Source organism: Oryza sativa, chromosome 1, assembly GCF_034140825.1.
Source record: "Oryza sativa Japonica Group chromosome 1, ASM3414082v1".
NCBI classification, from domain to species: domain Eukaryota; kingdom Viridiplantae; phylum Streptophyta; class Magnoliopsida; order Poales; family Poaceae; genus Oryza; species Oryza sativa.
This window is the reverse complement of record NC_089035.1, coordinates 36112281-36133660: the sequence shown is the minus strand read 5'-3', so window position 1 is coordinate 36133660 and position 21380 is coordinate 36112281. Positions and strand designations below refer to the sequence as shown.

At 50.4% G+C, this 21380-nt stretch overlaps 5 protein-coding genes and 1 long non-coding RNA gene across 8 annotated transcripts; 4 read left to right on the top strand and 2 right to left on the bottom strand.

The window, feature by feature from the left end:
* The first annotated feature begins 167 nt into the window (after window positions 1-167).
* LOC4327425 (UPF0051 protein slr0074) lies at window positions 168-3325 on the top strand. The gene is made up of 2 exons (NM_001409098.1): window positions 168-1715; window positions 2747-3325. The coding sequence occupies exons 1-2, from the start codon at window positions 300-302 to the stop codon at window positions 2963-2965; spliced, it is 1635 nt and encodes a 544-aa protein (NP_001396027.1). The 5' UTR covers window positions 168-299; the 3' UTR covers window positions 2966-3325.
* A 397-nt stretch (window positions 3326-3722) lies between these two features.
* LOC4327424 (probable metal-nicotianamine transporter YSL18) lies at window positions 3723-6925 on the top strand. Of its 2 annotated transcripts, none has more exons than NM_001409096.1 (6): window positions 3723-4349; window positions 4461-4627; window positions 4729-4826; window positions 4912-5046; window positions 5195-5384; window positions 5537-6925. In NM_001409096.1, exons 1-6 carry the CDS (start codon window positions 4016-4018, stop codon window positions 6605-6607), a joined length of 1995 nt encoding a protein of 664 aa, NP_001396025.1. In that variant the 5' UTR covers window positions 3723-4015; the 3' UTR covers window positions 6608-6925. The 2 variants fall into 2 exon arrangements, with proteins under 2 accessions (NP_001396025.1, NP_001396024.1); NM_001409095.1 differs by having other exon boundaries at window positions 5492-6925.
* Window positions 6926-7013: 88 nt separating this feature from the next.
* Window positions 7014-9756, bottom strand: LOC4327423 (malate dehydrogenase, chloroplastic). Of its 2 annotated transcripts, none has more exons than NM_001409093.1 (2): window positions 9453-9756; window positions 7014-8465 (listed from the first exon to the last, which is right to left on the bottom strand). In NM_001409093.1, the coding sequence occupies exon 2, from the start codon at window positions 8457-8459 to the stop codon at window positions 7269-7271; it is 1191 nt and encodes a 396-aa protein (NP_001396022.1). In that variant the 5' UTR covers window positions 8460-8465; window positions 9453-9756; the 3' UTR covers window positions 7014-7268. The 2 variants fall into 2 exon arrangements, with proteins under 2 accessions (NP_001396022.1, NP_001396023.1); NM_001409094.1 differs by having other exon boundaries at window positions 7014-8461.
* A 332-nt stretch (window positions 9757-10088) lies between these two features.
* Window positions 10089-11908, top strand: LOC4327421 (uncharacterized). Its single transcript, XM_015789714.3, has one exon. The coding sequence runs from the start codon at window positions 10372-10374 to the stop codon at window positions 11557-11559; it is 1188 nt and encodes a 395-aa protein (XP_015645200.1). The 5' UTR covers window positions 10089-10371; the 3' UTR covers window positions 11560-11908.
* Window positions 11909-15816: 3908 nt separating this feature from the next.
* LOC4327420 (uncharacterized protein At5g39865) lies at window positions 15817-16893 on the bottom strand. The gene has a single exon (XM_015778007.3). The coding sequence runs from the start codon at window positions 16850-16852 to the stop codon at window positions 16085-16087; it is 768 nt and encodes a 255-aa protein (XP_015633493.1). The 5' UTR covers window positions 16853-16893; the 3' UTR covers window positions 15817-16084.
* A 2055-nt stretch (window positions 16894-18948) lies between these two features.
* Window positions 18949-20021, top strand: LOC9271335 (uncharacterized). The gene is made up of 2 exons (XR_001546969.3): window positions 18949-19141; window positions 19570-20021. It is a non-coding gene; the product is annotated as an uncharacterized lncRNA (long non-coding RNA).
* The last annotated feature ends 1359 nt before the right edge of the window (window positions 20022-21380 follow it).

The following is a 21380-nucleotide window of genomic DNA, read 5'->3' as shown; positions in this document are numbered from 1 at the left end:
GTGGCGGAGTGGCGAGGCCAAGAAACGGGGAGAAATCGCACAAAACCACGGCGTTTTCCGCATGGCCCGCCACGCGGCGCGAACCACATCCACTGCCGCGCCACGCCTCTCGGCCGCCACACGACCGTGCCCCCATCGCGCCGGGCTTCCCGTGGACCGCGCCCACCCGCGCCGGCCTCACGCGCGGCTGAGGCTCACGTAGCACGGGTCCACACCACCGAACAACAACCCACCCCTCCTGCGCTCTCCATCCCATCCGCATCCCTAATTTCGCCTCGGCCTCGCCACGCCGCCGCACCATGGCCGCAGCCGCCGCGTCGTCCACGCCCCTCTTCTCGCCCTGCTGCGCCGCCGCGACCGCCAAGCTCGGGGCGGCGTGCCCGTCGTCGTACGGATCCCGGCGGAGGCCGTGCACGCGCCGTGGACGCCTCTCGGTGGTGGCCGTGCAGACGGGCCCGCAGAAGCCATCGCCGTCGTCGTCGTCCCAGGCGGGGACGGAATCGGAGACGCTGCAGAACCTGCTGAAGAGGGAGTACAAGTATGGGTTCGTGTCTGATTTCGAGTCCTTCTCCATCCCCAAGGGGCTCTCCGAGGCCACGGTCCGCCGCATCTCGGAGCTCAAGGCGGAGCCGGCGTGGATGCTCGACTTCCGCCTCGCCGCCTACCGCCGGTTCCTGACCATGGTGCAGCCCACCTGGAGCGACAACGTGTACGAGCCGGTGGATCTCCAGTCCATCTGCTACTACTCCGCGCCCAAGACCAAGCCCAAGCTCAACAGCCTCGACGAGGTCGACCCGGAGCTTCTCAACACCTTCGATCGCCTCGGGATCCCGCTCAGCGAGCAGAAGCGCCTCGCCAACGTCGCCGTCGATGCCGTCATCGACTCCACCTCCATCGCCACCACCCACCGGGAGGAGCTCATGAAGAAGGGCGTCATCTTTTGCTCCATTTCCGAGGCCATCCGCGAGTACCCGGACCTTGTCAAGCGCTACCTTGGCAGCGTCGTGCCGCCGGCAGATAACTACTATGCTGCCCTCAATTCGGCCGTGTTCAGCGATGGGTCGTTCTGCTATGTGCCCAAGGATACGGTTTGCCCAATGGAGATATCGACATACTTTAGGATCAACGACAAGGAGACCGGGCAATTTGAGAGGACTCTAATTGTGGCTGATGAGAGGAGCACGGTTAGCTATCTGGAAGGGTGTACTGCTCCAGCTTATGACTCCAACCAGCTCCATGCGGCGGTTGTGGAGCTTGTGTGTGAGGAGCAGGCAGAGATCAAGTACTCTACGGTGCAGAATTGGTACTCTGGTGATGAGGAGGGGAAGGGGGGCATTTACAACTTTGTTACTAAGAGAGGACGGTGCAAAGGGCGGGGCTCTAAGATCTCATGGACACAGGTTGAGACAGGTTCAGCAATTACATGGAAGTACCCAAGTGTGGAGCTTCTTGGGGATGATACTGTTGGAGAGTTCTACTCAGTTGCACTGACGAAGGATTACCAGCAGGCAGACACAGGGACAAAAATGATCCACAAGGGAAAGAATTCGCGGAGTCGGATTATATCCAAAGGTATCTCAGCTGGGAAGTCACGGAATTGCTACCGTGGGTTGGTCCAGATAAACTCAGGCGCAGAAAATGCTTATAATTCTTCACAGTGTGATTCTTTGCTGATTGGGGATAACGCTGCTGCCAACACCTATCCGACTATTCAGGTAACTGCTCTGCTGTTCTTGATTTGCCTGGCATGAAGGGCCAATTGCATTTTTATAATGCAAACTATTAAGAGTAGGTTGTTAATCCTTTGTTCTGTATGTCATTTTTCAGTTTCTGTTTTACAAAAGCAATAGAGCATGTATAAATTAATAGGGGCTTTGATAATTTTGCAAGTTGGAGGGTTTCATATTAATCTTCGTAGTCCTTGGTTACAATCAGTCTTCTCCATTTAAGTTTCAATATATTGACATGCAAAGTAAATGGTAATGACACCCTTTTTGGGAATACACACTGTTCCATATATTAGAAGAAATATGGTCGCCGTTGATTCCATATTACTGAATTTAACTTTTATGCTGGCTAAAAACTATAAGAGTCAAACTATTGGTTTAGTCCAATTTATCTTATGGTTAGAAAATCTCCTGCCATGCACGTTTTCATGTTCAAAAGCAGGAAAAATCTCATACTTATTCATCTGGAACATTTATATGACACTGATGGCGTATAGCCAGCACAACTTTAGTACCGCTTCAGGTTTCATCATGCTCCCATTCAAATACACCTTTAGATGACCTTTTAGCTTTCCGCCCTTCAGCACCCTAGCCGCCTTCGGCCTTCCTAACAAGCGCTCGGGCCTCCTTTGCGCTGCCTTCCTCATAGAAGCCGCTGGGTTGACCTCGTTTGTCTAATAGTGTCATGCATTCTTTCTGCAATATCACTGTACCTTTAAGTTGCTTACCATCACCTCTAGGCTACTCGCTTAGTTCCAGCAGTTAATGTTTCTCATGGTATTCTTGATGGCCCATTGTGATCTTGAGCTAGACATGAGTTATCTCTGTGCACGCATGTCCTATGCACAAGCACTTCCATAATCTGCAATTACATGTATTTGCAGTTTTGAATACAGATGTGTAACTAATGAGCCTCCAGTACTATACTTATGCCTAAAATGCGTATCATCTATTTCTTTATCTAATATGGCTGAAATTACATTTACACTAACATTCTGTTCCAACTTGCGTGATAACAGGTGGGTTGCATTTCTAGTCGTGTTGAGCATGAGGCAAGCACTTCAAAAATAGGGGAGGACCAGCTATTTTATTTCCAACAAAGGGGGATAGACCATGAAAAGGCTGTTGCAGCGATGATTGGTGGATTCTGCAGGGCTGTTTTCGAGAATCTTCCTTACGAGTTTGCACATGAGATGGATGCACTTATGAACCTGAAGCTTGAGGGATCAGTTGGTTAATTAGATGGAGCAAAATGTCTTTGCAGTACAACACAACAATTATTTAGATGTCCTTTGTACAGAAGTATGAGAAGAATAAATTGCATGAGCAATGGACGTTTTCCTAGCCTTGTCTACCACTAGGGATGTCCTTGGCAACAAAGAAAATTCTGTTACTTATCTACTGTTTTATCCCTTTTTGTTTCTGTTTCTTCTGTTGTAAACAAACCCTTATTAGAATGCGTAGCCACACTAGAAATGTCTCCAAAAAAGCTACACAAGAAATGGAATCTGCTTTTTTAGACTTATTTGCATTGTATCTGTGTGAGCGCCACCTGAGCATGCATGATTGCTTATAGAAACATTTTGTTTTAATGTCTAGAGTTGTTTGGTCTGAGGATCCATGAAAGTCACAATAGTTACGATTCCCTTTTCCTGAGTACCATTCCTCAAAACAACCAAGATGACGACGATTCACTGATTTTTGGGACTATCATCCCTCGCATTGCACCGCTGGTAATTGAACTACTTATTTGCATGGCAAGAACGTTGCGCTGTTGGTATTTGAGTAACTTCTAGCCAAGGGTCACGATCTCCACGAATTTCGACCATCTCGAGCCATCATTTCGAATGGTCTGTTCAACTGTTGAACTTCGTTCGAAATTTATCAAAAATTGATTGAAATCAGCGAAAAAATGATTGGAGCTCGAATTTTACCGGCTAATCGAGATTCTGCTTCTGGCTTCATGCATGGCAAGAGCCAAGAGGGTGCGAAGGAGCAGTGACACCTCCAAATCTAACATTTCGCGGTTGCATTACCATCTCTTGCCTCTTGGGCTCTGCCAAGAATAGCCAAAGCATATGTAGCCTTCCTGCCTCTCGTGTTCACTCGTTCGGTCCTCTTCCTCCGTTCTCCTCTTCCCCTTGCCCTCCTCCAGATCGACCATCACTTGCATGCATGCGCAGGCACGATCGAACGCAGTAGATGCATTGGCTGCCAGCTCGATCCGCACCGACGATACTCCGGCGAGGCAAAGCGCGGCGTAAGGAGGAGGAGGAAAAGTGGCCGGGATGGAGTCGGTCGGCGACCCGCGGGATGGGCCGTCGACGGAGCGCGCGTTCGAGGGGCAGCCCGTCCCGCCGTGGACGGAGCAGGTGACGCTGCGCGCCGTGGTGGCGAGCGTGGCGCTGGGCGTGGCCCTGAGCAGCGTGATGATGAACCTGGTGTTCACGTCGGGGATCATCCCGTCGCTCAACATCTCCGCCGGCCTCCTCGGCTTCTTCCTCCTCAAGGCCTGGACGCGCCTGCTCGACCAGCTCGGCTCGCCGGGCCGCCCCTTCACCCGCCAGGAGAACGCCGTCGTCCAGACCTGCGTCGTCGCCTGCGCCAGCATGACATACAGCGGTACGCCACCGCGCGCGACACGACGCCGCGCTCTTGCCTCTTCCTGCATTGCCTCTTCCATTGATCTCGCCGTCGTAACGCCGACGTCGCTGGCGGCTGGCCTGTTCTTAGGTGGGTTTGGATCGTATCTGCTGGCCATGGATCGGAAGACGGCGGAGAAGACGAGCACCGGGGACGACTCCAGCGCGAGCGTCAGTGAGCCGGAGTTCGGTCGGATGATGGCCTTCTTCTTCCTCGTTAGCTTCGTCGGTCTCCTCGCCATTGTCCCCATGAGGAAGGTACGATCCACGAACGCACCTAAAAATACAAAAAAAAAAAGAAGAAGAAGAGATCATAGCTCCCTGATTCTTCGCCGATTTACTGGTTCATCCGTCCGTAGACAATGATCATCCGCCACCGGCTGACGTTCCCAAGCGGCTCGGCGACGGCTCACCTCATCAACAGCTTCCATACCCCTCACGGCGCTAGACAAGCGAAGTGAGCAGATTATCACTAGCTTGGTGAGTTATAGCCATGTTGTCACATGATTTACGGTAATATCTACGTCTACTTGTGATCACAGGAGGCAAGTCTCGCTCGTTCTCCGGTCGTCGTTGGCGAGCTTGTTCTGGTCCATCTTCCAGTGGTTCTACACCGGAGGTCCAAACTGCGGCTTCACTTCCTTCCCAACGTTTGGGCTCAGCGCCTTCAATCGCGGGTAAGCTGAGCCGAGCCTGAGCTAGGCAACGAACCGAGGAAACCGACGAATTCGAACACTGAATTCATGCAAAGTTTTTATTCGGGCTGGAGAAATTAATCGATCATCGGCTTGAGTGACTTGTGTTTCGTTGTTTGTTGCGTTGCAGTTTCTACATCAGTTTGAACGGAACTTATGTGGGAATCGGGATGATCAGTCCTCACCTGATAAACGTCTCGATGCTCTTCGGGTCCATCATCTCCTGGGGGATCATGCGGCCGTACATCCGGAGCAAAAGAGGAATCTGGTACGACGCCGATCTCCAGGAGACGAACTTGAAGAGCTTCAGTGGATACAAGGTACTACCAATGATCGAATATTTGTTGTTAGACAAAAAAAAAAAAAAGACGACGTCGATGATGTGCATCAAGAATCAGTCAGACTTCACTTTGTTGTGATCGAGAAGGTGTTTTGCGCCATAGCAATGATCCTCGGCGACGGCATCTTCCAGCTCGTCGCGATCTCGCTGAGGACGATACACACGGTGCGCCACCACCAGGTAGCGGCGGAGACGCTCAGGTCCTTCTCCGACGTCGACGCCATGCCGCGGCCGGTGATGAGCTTCGACGACCGCCGCAGGACGCAGGTGTTCCTCAGGGAGCACATCCCGAGCACCTTCGCCATCAGCGGGTACGTCGTCCTGGCCACCGTCTCCACCGTCGTCATCCCGCTCATGTACGGCCAGGTGAGGTACTACCACGTCGCCGCCGCGTACGCGTTCGCGCCCGTCCTGGCCTTCTGCAACGCCTACGGCACGGGCGTCGCGGAGACCAACTTCTCGGCGCAGTACAACAAGCTGGTGATCCTCATGTTCGCGTCGTGGATCGGGATCAAGAACGGCGGGATCGTCGGGAGCCTCGTCATCTGCGGCATCGTGTCGTCCATCGTCTCCACCGCCTCCGACTTCATGTCGGACTTCAAGACGAGCTACCTGACGCTCACCTCGCCGCGGGCCACGCTGGTGAGCCAGGTGATCGGCACGGCGATGGGGTGCGTCGTCAACCCGGCCGTGTTCACCGTCTTCCACCACTTCTACGAGATGAACCCCAACAAGACGTACCAGGCGCCGCTGGCCAAGATCTACCGGGGCATCGCCGTGCTCGGCGCCGGCGGCCTCGAGCTGCCCAAGTACTGCCTCGCCATCAGCGCCACCTTCTTCGTGCTGGCGCTGGCCGTCTGCGCGATGCGGGAGGTGGCCGCGCACGGCAAGTGGCGCGCCGAGCCGTACATCCCGAGCGTCACCGGCATGGCCGTGTCGTTCCTGCTGGTGCCGGCGGTGTCCATCGACATGTGCATCGGCAGCCTGATCGTGTTCCTGTGGAACCGCAACGACAAGCTGGGATCGCAGGTGTTCGGGCCGGTGCTGGCGTCCGGGCTCATCTGCGGCGACGGCCTCTTCTCCATACCGTACGCGCTGCTCGCGAGGTACGACGTCACGCCGCCCATCTGCATCAGGTTCCTCGGCCGGGTGCAGAACGACAAGCTGGACGCTTTCTTGGCGAGTAAGGCTAAAGCTGGATGATCCTGAATTCTTGATCGAGGAAGAAGTGGGCACAATTGTTTATTCCGTTCTTTTTCTTCCAACACCTGTAGATTATTTAGTGATAGAACTGATCTTTTCATGTAGAGCGAAATGGACTTTTTGTGCTTTTCAAACAGTTGAGATTTCAATCCAACGAACATACTATGGCAGCCGAAATAAATTCAACATGGTTTGCCTTGTTTTCTTACCAGAGTTGTAGGCTTGTAGCGGATTCAGTAGAAACAGACGTGCCATGGCATTGCAGCAGCAGCTCCTCGCCCTAGCTGTTCAGAAAATTTTGGCATGAAATTGGTAAGTAGTGACACAGTGAGAGATGATATCAATGAGGTTGCTATTTTGCCAAAGGCAATGGCGCAATGCCATGTTGCACTACCCAGAAGGTATATATAATAACATAAATCAGGCAACAATCAAAAACTACTTTATTCCTTAGTTTGTGTATCTCATCAAGATGCAGGCACAAGGGTCAAATAGCTCATGAAAACAGGCAACAGTTTGGGCATCCACGCCCTCATGTGATCAGAAGAGACTAAACAAGCAACAACTAGACACGAAAAATTCCGCCTTCAAAACTAAAAGCTATTGAGAACCATTTCTGCATTTATTATCTTCTCTCATGCCGATAGTCATTCTCCACACTTCAAGAAGTAGCGGCAGCCTGCTGTTTGTGGACGAACTCGATGCCCTTCTCAATGCTGGCCTTCAACTCAGGCTTCAATGACTCAAGGGCCTTGGCCTCATATTCAGTCACTCCCTCAAGGTCGGAAGAAATGATGGACTCAACACCATTCTTACCAAGCTTAACCCTAGATGCAAAGAACAGCAGCTCAGTTAATTCAGATTGAACAAATGTGCACTCGTAAACATCTGGATCACCAGCCAATGCACGGAGGGATGACTCAACAAATCTGGCAGCTGCATAGGCCATCGACAGGGTAGCAGATCCAGCACCAGCTTTCGCCTCCACCACCTCTGTCCCAGCATTCTGTATCCTCCTTGTCAGCTCTTCAGTTTCCTCATTTGTGAAGGTGACAGATGGTCTGGTTTTTGACAGCAATGGTAGGATAGTAATCCCAGCATGACCACCAACAACTGGGACATCAACATCAATGAGCTTCAGGTTCTTCTTCTGAGCTATAAATGTGTTAGCTCTGACAACATCTAGGGTGGTAACTCCGAAAAGCTTCTTGGGGTTATAGACACCCTTCTGTTTCAGAACCTCAGCAGCAATGGGCACTGTTGAGTTTACTGGGTTGCTAATGATATGGATAAAGGCTTCTGGACAATTGTCTGCAACAGCCTCAACAAGTGTCTTGACAATGCTCGCATTGATGTTAAAAAGATCATCACGAGTCATTCCTGGCTTCCTTGGGACTCCAGCAGGGATGACAACAACATCCACACCTTTCAAGCAGTTGGCTAATTCCGAGGGCCCAGTAAAGTCCAGAACCTGAGAAGGTGTGTTGCAGTGGCTCAGATCAGCAGCAACTCCTTTGACATTTGCAATATCATACAGATGTAGTGCAGAGACCAGAGGAGACATCTTAATTAACAAGCCCAACGGTTGACCAATGCCACCAGCAGCACCGAGAACTGCCACTTTGTAAGATGCCTCAGGAGAAATGTGAGATCCAGAGTTTGCCTTTGGTACAATCCTTGGAGAGATAGATGATCGAAGAGATGCATTCTGACCCAGGAATGATGACCTTGACTCAAAACTAATAGATGATCTTGCCTTTAAGCCACTGTAGCTTGTGATGTCGCAATTCCTTAACTTTGAGATAATGCCAGCCTGAGCACCAATCAAATTGATGGCAACAGTTGATGCCATGCCTAACTGCAGGAACAGTTCCATTAGATTTATATTGAGGAGATGCCGAATAGAAAATAGACAGGTCGTGACATGAATCATTTGTATATCATTAGGGAAGTGCATCTAAAACACTGACAAGTAATGGTAATACATATTAAAGCGATTCTTTATCTTTTGGACTACATGATGAAATGTCTTCTTGCAAATAGCAGTGAAACAACTGATGACATGACACAAAAGCTGGATCCTTCAGAACTTCAATAAATTACTAGCTTGTGAATTTCTTAGAAATTTTCTAAAAACTTTTAGTATGAAAATTATCTACAAGCTGATGATTATCATTTAAATATTGGTCATAACAAACAAAAGGTTCAGAAGAAATGAGCCCACGAGAAGCATGAGATGATATAATCTGAAGCTAAATTCTAGCATTATCATCACCTGACATCCAAGTTACAAAACTTATGAGCAAGATGAGAAAATTGGGGGTGCTAAAGTATCTTCCATACCGTTTCCCCACAAGGTATCTATATCCATCCTAAAGTAACTAAGGTGTTGATGCCTTTCTACATCAAAAAAAAAAAAAATACTACGATCGTCTTCCTCCAATCCATCAGCATCCAGAGAATACCAGTATACCAGAATCTTTAGTTGTCCCGGTTCCTCTTTTCTCTAGTACGCCGTTGCAGCCCGCTCAATTCTGCTCGGTCACAATCTACTGATCCAGCACAGCCGGCGCCAATCCTTTGTAAATCTCACAAATCTACAGACAACACCAATCCGCAAAGCTTCACGCTAGAACTAAGAACTACGCTGCAACCCAAACCGCACCAACGCGAACAGATCAGGACCAAGGAAGCAACACGAAAGTAGGAACCCACCACCTGCGCGGACAAGCAACAACGATACACAAAACAGATCCGCCCAATGCAAAGATCTCGTCCCAAACCACCAGCAATCGACACAAATACGGGCATGGGAGATCCTCCAATCGACTAAACAGTCTAGTACCTTGGGATGAGCAGACCGAAGTTGCTACCCTCCGCCTTCGGTTGGTCACTTGGGTTGGGGGTGGCAGCAGATCGTTCGGTACTCTCGTGAGCCGTAGCGGCGGCGGCGGCGGCGGCTGTGGAGGGGGCAGGTCAGGGGGGGGATGCGTGGGTTGGCTACCTCTTCGGTCGTAAAAGGGCAGAAGCGCAGAGCGCGCAGCAACGGGTTTGCTCGCTTTTTTTATGTTGCGGCGATGGCGACGGCCGCCGACGGCGACTTGCGGCCTCGCAAACGACGGCCCCCTCGAACCGCTCTCCGAGAGTCCCCGACCCATCTACTGACTACGACGTCAGTTGCTAGGTGGAACGGTGCGTGGAGTCGTGTCGTGCACCAAACTAACCTGCTGGCCCACGCCACAAGATAGGTGGCCCATAAGCAAATGTTAATGGGCCGAATAGCGGAACAGAGCTAAACCCGTTGTGGCGTCTCTCTCACCTTCCCCTCAAGCCACGGCGATCACCGGGATTCCATCGCCGAACAAACATGCCCTGGACACTTGAACAGTGCATCCCGAGTCCGCGGACGAATCCCCAAGGCGGCCACCAACCACCCTATACACATGGCAAGGCCAATGCAGACACGCGTACGTTTCACATCACAAGCTTTTAGCCTATGTAATGTGTGCAAGTTTTAGCCTGATTTCCTCTGCTACCTTTCGGCAACCTCCACCATTAAGGCCATCGAGCATGCACCTTGATCACGGGAACGAGCTAGCGAGAGGCAAAAGAACAGTACGTGAGATGAACACACAACCATACACGAAGGTTACTGTCCAACCGCCGCTACTGCCACTTTTCGCGGGAAAAGCACCTCTACCTACAGTCTTCGCGTGTACTCTTATACGTCGTCCCCTCCACACGTTGAACGCCCGAGACGATGCATGCTGCCGACACAGTCAGTCGGCGCAATGCCCATGGAAATCGTCACCAGGCGGGACAAGGAGGGGCTGCGGTGCAATGGCGCCGACGGCGAGAAGCTCCCGCAGCTGCTCGACTCGCCGCTCCCCACGCCGCGCCGGTCGTGCGCTTCGGCGGACGCGGCCAGCGTGCGGTGCCGCCGCGAAGCCTCCCCGCTGCGCACGCAGGTGCCGTTTTCCTGGGAGAGCTCCCCTGGGGTGCCCAAGAGGAGCAGCGCGTGCATGCACATGGCGCAGGAGATCATGCCGCCGCCGAAGCCGCCGCCTGGGCGCTGGAAGCAGTGCCCCGGCAGCAACTGGTGCGGCTACGGCAACTCGACCGCCGCGAGCAGCGACGACGACGATGCGTCGTTCTCCGACGCCCTGGACAGGGTCTCCACGCCCGATCAGCGGGTCGGCTCGTTCGACCGGATCACGTCCAAGCGCTTCGAGGACATCTTCCTCGGCCGCGCCACGAGCTTCGTCAATGACCGGTCCTCCCGCCGTGCACCAGCGGAAGCCTCCCTCGCCACGCCGTCCTCGTCCTCGGGCAGAGGCCCGAAACACTGGCGGCGACGCACCACGCGCCGCGATCACGACGGGCAGCAGCCGACGGCCAGGCAAAGCAACGACCACCCCGTCCAGGTGCAGCTTTTGCCGCGCATCAACATCAACGGCCGCGACGAGCAGATGTCACCGAGAGCCTGCGGGCTCATGGTGTTCTTCCCCTGGAGCGCCAAGCCCGCCGTTTGCGGGTTCAGGAGCCCGCCGGCGCAGTACGCGCCGTCCCCTCTCGCCGGCGCCAGCAACCCTTCGTCCTCACAGAGCCGCAGGTTCGTCACCCTACGCGACGCAATGCAGGAGGAGAACAAGACCGGCAGCGGCGGCCGAGACTTGCCGCGGCCGCGTGGCGAGAAGAGGAGCCGCGAGGAATGGCAGGCCGCAAGCCGTGGATGGGGCGTGTCGTCGCTGCTCGACGCGAGCAAGAAGTACTGCACCGACGCACGGAAGGCTCTGAGCAAGCTGTCCATCGGGTTAGGAACGGACAGCGGCAGTGGCAGTGGCAGCCCGAGAGTTGGCAGCAGGGAGAGGAAGTGCGGCAAGCAGGACCCCTCGTCGACGATGCCGGCCATGGCCACCAAGCTGACGCAGCTCAGGACTAGCAGAAACTAAGGTCAGATCATTCAGATTGATCGGTAGTTGCAAGAACAACTGCGCGTGGAGCATGTATATCTATGCATTTATGTAGGACTGCTCTCATCTCCTGACAGCTAGAATAAATCAGATGTGCCTATAAACATGTTAATCATGGTGTTATGCCTATAAAGTAATTATGGTATTTATCTTTGCAACTATTGATATGATCTTTTTAGGATTGTAATGGATGTTTTGTGTTACTGTGGCGATCTAGTGAGGGAATTGTGTTTCTATGTATAACTTGGTTCTTCTTCTTCTTCTTACATAGCCAATGTAAAGTGGCATTGTGGTGAGACAGCAAGGAGGTGTTTGGTTAGTTGCCTCACATTACCAAGCTACACTTTCTTAGATATGTGTTTATTTCAATGCCGCAACTATGTCGTACTACAATTTCTTAGCCTAGGAACCCATATGTCATTCTCTCAAATTTGAAACCATACCACACCGTTAAACAATTTAAAAAGCGTGTACGTGGAAAACGAATGAGAGAGGTTGGGAAAAGTGGCATCCGAATACACCCGATTTGCTTGGACTGTATCCCTTGCTTATTGGGTAGAGCCATATAAAAGTTGTGAAATTTATGGGTCATTCTGGTTTGATGTCAAAATATGTCATATCAATTTGGTAATTTGAATATTGATAGTGTATATTTGGATTAAAGCCAAATCATTGGTAATACCAACTATTAGTATAAATCTAGAACTGATCTCTATATCATCAATATTCAGTTTTCTTGTTCCTATAATTGTCTCGGATAACCCGCTTGACCTCCAGTGATCTGAGCCTTCAGTTTTCTCTCGGCCTACGAGTCACAACTTCTATACATGAACACACTACAATGTTGCTGGCTTGCTGCATTACCCTTCGAGTTGGTCACCAATTCATCTGCATTTCGCTTGGAGAAAGACTGCCTTGTGCTCCGCTGTGCACTTGTGCTGCTCATCGTTGCTTCCAGTGAGCAATGAGCATCACCCCTTGCCCATCAGCGCCACCTCCATCCTCAATGCGCTGCTGCTTAATCTGTTTCTTTTTTAAATGTCAGGCGAGGTGTGGTCTGTTCAGGGTGAGGACTGCTGGAACGTGGACAACGTCCGCTACCTCGTATGCACCCACACCCACAAGTGCAGGGAGACATGCCAGGATCACGGCAACGTCGACGGCCGCTGCAAATGGGGCTGCTCCCACCTGTGGCCCATCTGCGAGTGCCTGCCTCCAAACTTCCAATAATCCTAGGCGTCCTTCCGGCAAGTTACTGCATCCGTGCGTCCTTATATGTGTCCTTTGTTACTCCTACAGTGTTCCAGTTGTACCATTACCGGTGGTGATCAGTGGCAAAATTACAAGCGTAAGGGCAGGAAAAGGGACAAAGGGTGCCTAGAGTAAATGGCCGGCTCTGCAGTGCTCCTTTTCCTGTTCAGTTATTGACGATAGCCTGAGAAATTTACTACTCTTTTTTTAGAACAGAGAAATTTACTCGATTCAAAGTTCTTGCCTTTCTGGTACCACAGGCTAGCAAACCGTAAAGGCAGCCATTCATGCGTGCGTGAACGTACATACGTGGCAGGACGACGTGTTGCATGCACATATGCACGGTACACTTAATAATGCTTCCACACGCAGAGGCTGCCGGCCCATTCATGAGGTTCAAGCGCTAATGAGCCAGCATTTAAAACACCTTCACCTCAAGCTCTGAAGGACAATAGCAGCGGCCACCGCTGGTGACGGCTAGGTGGTCACTCTAACCCTCATCGCCGACAAACAGTGGATCGTGAAAGTCATGGAAAGAGAGGCATCATATAGGGCAGCAGGATTAGGACATACTAGCAGGGTACTACAACTAGTCTACACTTGCTGTGAAGCGGCCACTTGATCCACAATGATGGAGCACGCACGGAGCGGAGCCGCAATCAACAAGGCTGTCAAGGCGCGGGGCCCTCGCGGAGGCACGTTACCGCTGCGTGTGCGCGGTGCGCGACTGGGTGGATGGATGGGACTTGGGAAGCCGGAGGGGGAAGGGGATCACCGAGTCCCACCACCACGTGCCGTGGGGGACTTGCGCCCCTCGCGGCTCCAAGCTCCGGTAGCCCTTGACGCCAAGCGTAACCGCCGCAAGGTTCCACTTCCACGCGCAACACGCCGAGCGGCCGGCCACTGGCGTGAGTTGTGCGACTCTGACTGGTGTGGTGACTGATGCACGGTACCATGCCGTGCGCCGCCATCAACGCGTTGCGCGCTTTGCACGGAGCACGGTTGCGCTAACTAGCAGCTAGCACTGTGCAAGTGTGCATTGCGGGCACAGGGCACGAGATGGCAATGTGGCAAGTAAAAGCACCACATGGGTGGTCAATGTGCTGCCTGATCATGTTCGACGCTTGGTCGCTTCAACAAATTGGGGTTTGGGAGCCGGTGAGAGAGAAGAGAAGAACAGCACTTTTGTATCGCTGCATCTTGAGTCACACGCTCGCTGGTATTTAAGGTTTCCGAGCATGTATGGAAGTGGAAGAAAAGGAAAGAGAAGATTAGGAACTTAGGATCAATCTGAGACTTTGAATTGTACCTTAGAACATATTCAACGGTCTCTCCGAACAGTTCTCTAAGTTAAATTTTGATAAGTCTAGCAAAAAAAATTGTGATCCAACAGCCTCTTCGCATGGCTACTCCCCTCTTCCCTCTTGTGCCAGAGGAGAGGAAGCGTCGATGGCAGCCATTGGGCAAATCCGGGGTGGTGTGGTGGTTGAGATGAGGCAACGGCCATGCCGGAGCCCGCCCCCTAGCGCTAGCAATGTGGGAGGGCCAACCGGCAACTGGCGCGGAGAATGAGGTGGCCAATCAACTCTTCCTTCCTTCGTCTCCCCTCGGCGTCGATGAGAAGCATGTTGTCGCCATCGTCGTCTCGAGACCAGCTTCCTTGCCTTACTCCACTATAGACGTCCAGATCTACGTGTTGTAGGTTGTCACCGGAGGTAGCATCCCCACCGTTGGTCGACCTTGGCCTACGTCGTCCCAACTTCCTCCCGCTGGCTCCACCGCCTCCACACACTATCGTCGTCAACACCTCTGCCTAGACCCCCGAGGGGGGTGAGGAGGGGAAAGATATGGAGAAAGGAAGAAGTATAGAGATTGACATGTGAAATCCTCAGTCATGTTGGAATGACTGAAAAGTAAATTTGGCTCTTTAATTTTTTACAAGCTGATCAAAGAGATATTGGTCGTGTTTAGTTCATGTGCCAAATTTCTTTTAAGTATATAGACACACATTTGAAGTATTAAACGTGGACTAATAACAAAACAAATTACAGATTCCGCCTATACACTGCGAGACGAATTTATTAAGCCTAATTAATCCGTCATTAGCAAATATTTACTATAGCATCACATTGTCAAATCATGGCGTAATTAGGCTCAAAAGATTCGTCTTGCAATTTACATGCAAACTGTGCAATTATTTTTTCGTTCACATTTAATGCTCTATTTATGTGTCCAAACATTTGATGTGACTGAATTTTTAGAAGTTTGAAGGGAACTAAACACTGCCATTATTAATATTTGGATTTGGAGAGCTAGATTTGAAATGGTTGTTGGAGGTGCTCGTACCGGCTGTTTTGAAGCTCTTAAACCTGAAAAGGTACTACTACCTCATGGTTATGGAAAAAGGGTTGGCTGGCTGGCGACTCGTTAAGCCTTCACATAAGTTTTCAGTTCGATGATACTTTGGAGGTTAGTACGCTGAGCCTCTGAAACCTGTCCTATGCAACGGACACTTCACCGATCGGATTGCATTCAAACCCGGGCCGCACCCTTTCCATTTTCCGAATGAATAGCAGCCTTGAAAGAAAAGCTTTCTGACTTCTGAGCAAGGCGCTTGCTTTTTCAGCGTAGCAGCAGCCCACCATAGATATCGCCAGCAACCGTTGGCGTGTATGGCGACTGGCAAGCAGGAGTAGCAGCTTTCTAGAAACTTCAACAGTAAAGAAACAAGCAACATCGCACCAGCCATTCGAGCTCAGTGATCAGAGCGGTGAACAGTTTTGAAATCAGGCCAAATATTGCAGAGGAAGTGAGAATTAACAGCAGTAGAATTCACGCATCTACTAGTAGATTTATATATCTTTCTTAACTGCTACTCTAGTCATCTAGTGGCATTTATCAATCATTTACTCAAAAGTTAAAATAAGAGTATAGAACAAACCGATTCAGACTGACAATCTGCCATTCAAGGCTGAGCTAAGAGAGGGTAAAAAAGCGGTACTTGGTACTATAGCCAAGAAGTAAGGAAACAACAACTCTTTTACTAAATCCTAATCAAACATTAGAAACGTTGGTTAGCAAATGCTAAGAACTTGGAAGTTTCAATTGGGCACTGTCACACACAAAAACACCACTACAATAATAACAAGTAGTAGGAGTAACAGCTACACACACAGCTCATTTCATATCTCAAGTTTGAGCTAAAAAAACATTAAAATCTAGTAGTCATGAGATTGTGACCTTTGGATCTGGATCAGACGGCCGGCGGGGAGCAGTCCGGGCACCGGACGAGGCCATTCTCGTTGCAGCCGGCGCAGGTGCGGAAGCCGCCGCCGCCCTTGAGGCTGTACCGCTTGTGGCTGCCGTTGCAGCTGCCGCAGAGCACGTAGCGCTCGCCGCCGCACCGGCTGCAGGCGGCGAAGGCGGTTGCGCCGGCGCCGGCTACGACGCGTCGGAGCTCGCCGGACTCGTGGAGGCGGCGGACCTCCTCGGCGCCGCCGAGGTGGCGGCCGCCGACGAAGACCTGAGGGAGGGTGACACCGCGCGCGCGGGGGAGGAGCGCGCCGAGCTCCTGGAGGTAGCGGGGGTCCATGGCGAGGTCCCGCTCGTCGACGGAGGCCCGGAGGCCGCGCAGGATGGCGCGCACGGCGCGGCAGTCCTCATACGTGGAGCGGACGACGTGGAGGGAGGTGAAGTAGAGCACCACCCGGCGGTCGGCCTCGGCCACGGCGGCGTGCGGCGCCTGGAGGGTGCGGAGCGCGCGGAGGGCGGAGGCGGCGACTCGGACGCGGTGGAAGACGCGGACGGAGGGGGAGCAGGGGGCGGTGTTGGGCGGCAGCTGCGGCGGCGTCGGGGAGGGCGAGTGGTCGGAGAGGAGGAGAGCCTGGAGGTCCTTGAGGGAGGGAGAGGAGAAGGACAAGCGAGGAGAGGCGGCGGCGGCGGCGAGCGCGGTGGAGGGCGAGGGGGAGGCGGCGGCGGAGGAAGGGGAGGAGGGGCGCGTCTTCACCCAGGGCAGCCACATGGGGGAGATGGATGAGGCGAGGGGAAGACGGGGGCGGAGATGGGAGGGGGGAGGAGGCGAGGGGATTTGTTCGTTTTCCGGTTTTGGAGTTGCGGGGAAGCGTGTGTTTTGGGCTTTTGTGTTATGGTAGGCCTACTACAGCTTTTTTGGCTCGCTTTCGTTTTGGTTTTGGGTTCAAGTTTTCGAAGTTGTTAGGTTTGGTTGGGGTTTGAAGCCTCGAAGAGGAGCGCTCTTCTTTTCCTTTCTAGCCCTTAAAAGTTTGATCCTTCAGAAAAACGCCCCTCAAAGTTTGTAGGGTGTGTTTTCTTATGTACCGAAGTACCCCTTCGTTCCAAAATAAACAAATATTAGATGAGATGTCACCTAGTATAACGAATTTAGACATGTCTCTATCCAGATTTATCATATTGGGTGATGTCCCATTACATCTTAGATTGGTTTATTTTGAGATGGAGAGAGAACTTTCTAAAAAATGTCTTTTTTCGATTATCAGTACTAGACTAGTAGGATTTTCTCAAGAAAGATAGTCATATGTTATTTATGTTTTTAGGTAACATAATGTTTCATTAAATAATGTAAACAACCCACTTATATACTAAGTAGGAATTCACACAGTTACGGAAGAAGAAGAAGAAGAAGAAGAAGAAGAAGAAGAAGAAGAAGAACTCAGCAACATGAATCTATCATGTTCCCCTATATACGATAGTTTGCAATTGAGAAAGACACACAAACACGGGCGGAGCCAGGATTTTGAGTTGTTGGTGTCATGGCACGTGAAGGTTGCAAGACGTCGTTTTCTCCCATAGAGTCATTTCACCGAAAATGGCCCTAGTGATGTCGATGTACTCTTTGATTAACTTAGTTACAGTGAGAAGGGGATGGAAAAACTGCATGGCGTTTTCTGACCAGCACAAAGAACTGCCATGTTTATATAATGGACAAAAACTATGTAATGGTAAAGACCGGTGATCATATCTCCGCACAGTAACATTATGGAAAATGTTCAATTTGGTTGAAATGGAGGGTTTTTCCTAGCAGTCAATGGATGGTTTATTTAGCCTTAATGCAAGAGGACGCGGTGGCCGGTGCTGATTTGTGGAAAATGGATGGCCCAACGTGTGGGTGTCTTTTTTCTCTTGTTTATGTTTCTTCCTGTGCCCCTTCTGTTACTTAATGACAAACATGTGACTATACTATGAGCTTAGCTTTTCTCACCTCCTCCTATCCTTCATTATTGAACCCAACCCCACAACACTGCCCAGTGGGCCACTTATCTGCATGTCAGTACACTCCTGCCCAGTGGATCAAAGATCAAAACTATGAAGAAATTAATATTGTTCAGGAGATGACACTATGAGAGTTTCTAAAAATAATGCATTAGTAGTATCATAAGAAGATAACAGACTATATAATCCCGTTGTGTAAAGCTAATGAAAGGCCCATGTACCATGCACGAGTACCATGATAGTATGCTTGTCCAGGCAGGGTACTCAAGAACAGTAGGAGTATGACGGTAACTGATACGATTGGCTTTATCTGCAAGCATTGCAGTTTGGTTTGCGACGTCGAATTATTGCATGCCGGCTTTTCCCTCCTGTAGCACGGTCGGTGAAGCAACAAGGAAATGTAAAGATCTTTCACAACAAAATGGATGCCTTCTTTCTGCTAGTACTCCTCCTCTGCACCCCCAAACTGTCTCAGGCAACGACTGTCACCTGGCAACTACCGAACCTGCCTCTCGGAGTGCCAGTATTGGAAAACCGTGCTTCAAAGCAATGGCATATTGACAGGTGAGTGAGTGATAACCAACATCAGGCTCGTGCGTTGCAGGGGATGCCACCATAACGGCATTTACAATGCGCCCAACAGTTTTGAGGAGCCACAGCTGCCATGTGCGCTGAAACCACGCCCTAAAAAAATTTCTCTCCCACAGTGCAAGGGTCTTCATGCGTAGCTTTGGTTTTTTCGTTTCAGCCCCTCGTATTTTCTATTTCAGTCCCTTGCTATCTTTCTATTAACAAAGAAATCCAAATTTTACACTTTGCACCCCAAAAGTCAGATAATACGTATAGATTTCTCCCCAATCAGATAAGGCTGGAGCTGCCACTTCTTCTCCCCCTCACCGCGTCCCATCCCCATCCCCATCGCCGGCGCCCCTCCCTCCCCATCGTCGGCGCCCTCTCTCCCATCCCTATCCCTGTCGCTGGCGCCCCTCCTTCCCATCCCCATCAACGTCGCCGGCGCCCCTCCCTCCCCGTCGTCGGCGCGACGAGCCGCGATCTCTGGGAGGTTAGTTTCTTGGGTTGCTTTGTTGCAGAGACTGATCTCCTGTTTTTTCTTTCTTCTTGGACTGCTCTTTCAGATAGAATTTTTTAGATCGGTTTTCTGTTGAGGAAGGCAAGTTCTTTCCAGCGTGATTTGTTGTTTGTTCTCGATGTCTTTTTTATTGATTAGTACTAAAGCATCGATTCTAGATTGGTCTTGTGTTCATGTATACGCTTCAGGTGTTGAAGCCATCAATCAGTTCAGTGTGTGCTAACCTGTTCCAGGTTCTCATCTGGGTTCATGCTTTGAATTGGTTTAGTTTTTTTTGGTCTTTGTGATTATGAAATTTCAGTAGTTGGATGTTGATTTTCCAATAGATGAACAGTCGATCAGTGCAGTATGTCAATCAGTCAATGACTAATGCAGCTGTTCATGTCTTGTGCTTGATTCAGGCGAGCGCGGGAGGAGAAGAAACGCGCGCGCAGGGAGGGCGATTTGGGGATGAAGCGCGCCGGGAGGAACCGCGCGGCAAAGCCACGCCTCAGCAATGCGCCATGCCCTTGTTTCTCCACGCTGCCCCGCCTCGATAGCGCCGAAGAACGGGTGACCAAGTTTGGTCACACGCGCTCGCGATTTGTGGGCCAACGCTAGGACGTGGCGGCGATTTTTGGCGGCTCGCCTATGTGGACCGCTCGGGCTGAATACCAGCAGGGTGCACTGTGAATGGCCTAACTGTATTGCCCTCTTTCTCAGCAAAGCTTCGCTCTAAAGTTGTTACTGTATTTCTAGTGTTGCACATACAAAAGTAGTACTAGTACTCCTTTAGTTACAGAGTAAATACAACTTGGAGACAGGTTTTACATTCTTGCTTCCTAAAATAATCATACAAGAATCTTGACTGCTCTGTCTCGGGATACAAGTTTTAATTAGCAGGTGGAAAGTAGTGCTGACAGCTCGGTTTAGGAGTAAGCTGCATTGACCACCGACTGATGTTCGGAAAATATATTGTACTGTACCTGCCAGCAGTCCAGCGGTATCACTCGGTACTCAGAGAATTAGATAACCTAGCGCCATCAGCAACACCACCAATTCACCAACGCATCGAGGGGTCGAGAATATGCCCGCGGCGTGCTCCGTTCACGTGACGGGTGGTGGGTGCCGGGGAAGAGAGCGAAAGGCTGCGAAAGCTTCAAGGACAGTGGAAATGCCGCATTTCAAAGGCTGTGTTTACATCTAAATTTTGGATCCAAACTTTCAACTTTTTCCATCACATCAACCTGTCATACACACACATTCAGTCACATCGTATCAATTTTAACCTAAACTTCTAACTTTAGAAGAAACTAAACACAGCCAAATGCCTCTGCTTCGACCCCTAGCATGCATGTGGCACGGCCCCGTCACCATCAGATGGGCTGAAGTTTTATTTTGGTACCGGAACCATGCGGCGAGAGTTGGAGAAGTGGAGAGGTTGACTCGCGATCTATCTCTGATTCTGCAGACCTACTAAACCTGGCGATGCCATGTGACGTCCACGGTTACCCTTAGCAACTGTCACGGACCTGGCTAACCACGGTTACCTTGAACGATCCCGAAATCTTAGAATGCTAATGAGATATCAAAAAACTACTCCAAGAAAGGATAAAGGAGTGTTCTCGTCCAATGATGTTTTTTTTTTCTCAAACTTTGGATAACCTTCCATAATCATTCCCTTGATTACATTATGGTGATGTTTGAAACTCATGAAGATAAATATTAAGTTGATGTACGTAAAACGAGAAAGCTATTAGCACATGATTAATTAAGTTTCAATTATTATAAATCTGATAAATGAACATATTTGGTATTTTAAAGTAACTTATATATAAAAAGTTTTCGCATGGAATATACTCCCTCCATTCCAAAATATAGGGCACAACTACTTTTTAAAGTTGTTTCATAATATAAGGCGTGCATACATGTATGGCAATTAATTAGCATCTCTTCTCTCCTAAATTATTATTATTTAAATCATACACTCACAAGATGCTTAATTCTATTGGGTGCATGTATTGTATTAGTTGGATTGACAAATAGGTGATAATAATTGTTTCTTGGTCTTTGGGTCAAGGGTGGTTATGCCCTATATTTTGGAATGGAGGGAGTACCGTTTAGTAGTTTGAAAAGCGTGCTAACGGAAACCGAGATAAAATTTATATCTTCATGAGTGTAAAGCGAAACGCACCGTTTAGTACTGTAGTTTGCTATTTGCGAGTGTAGGAGT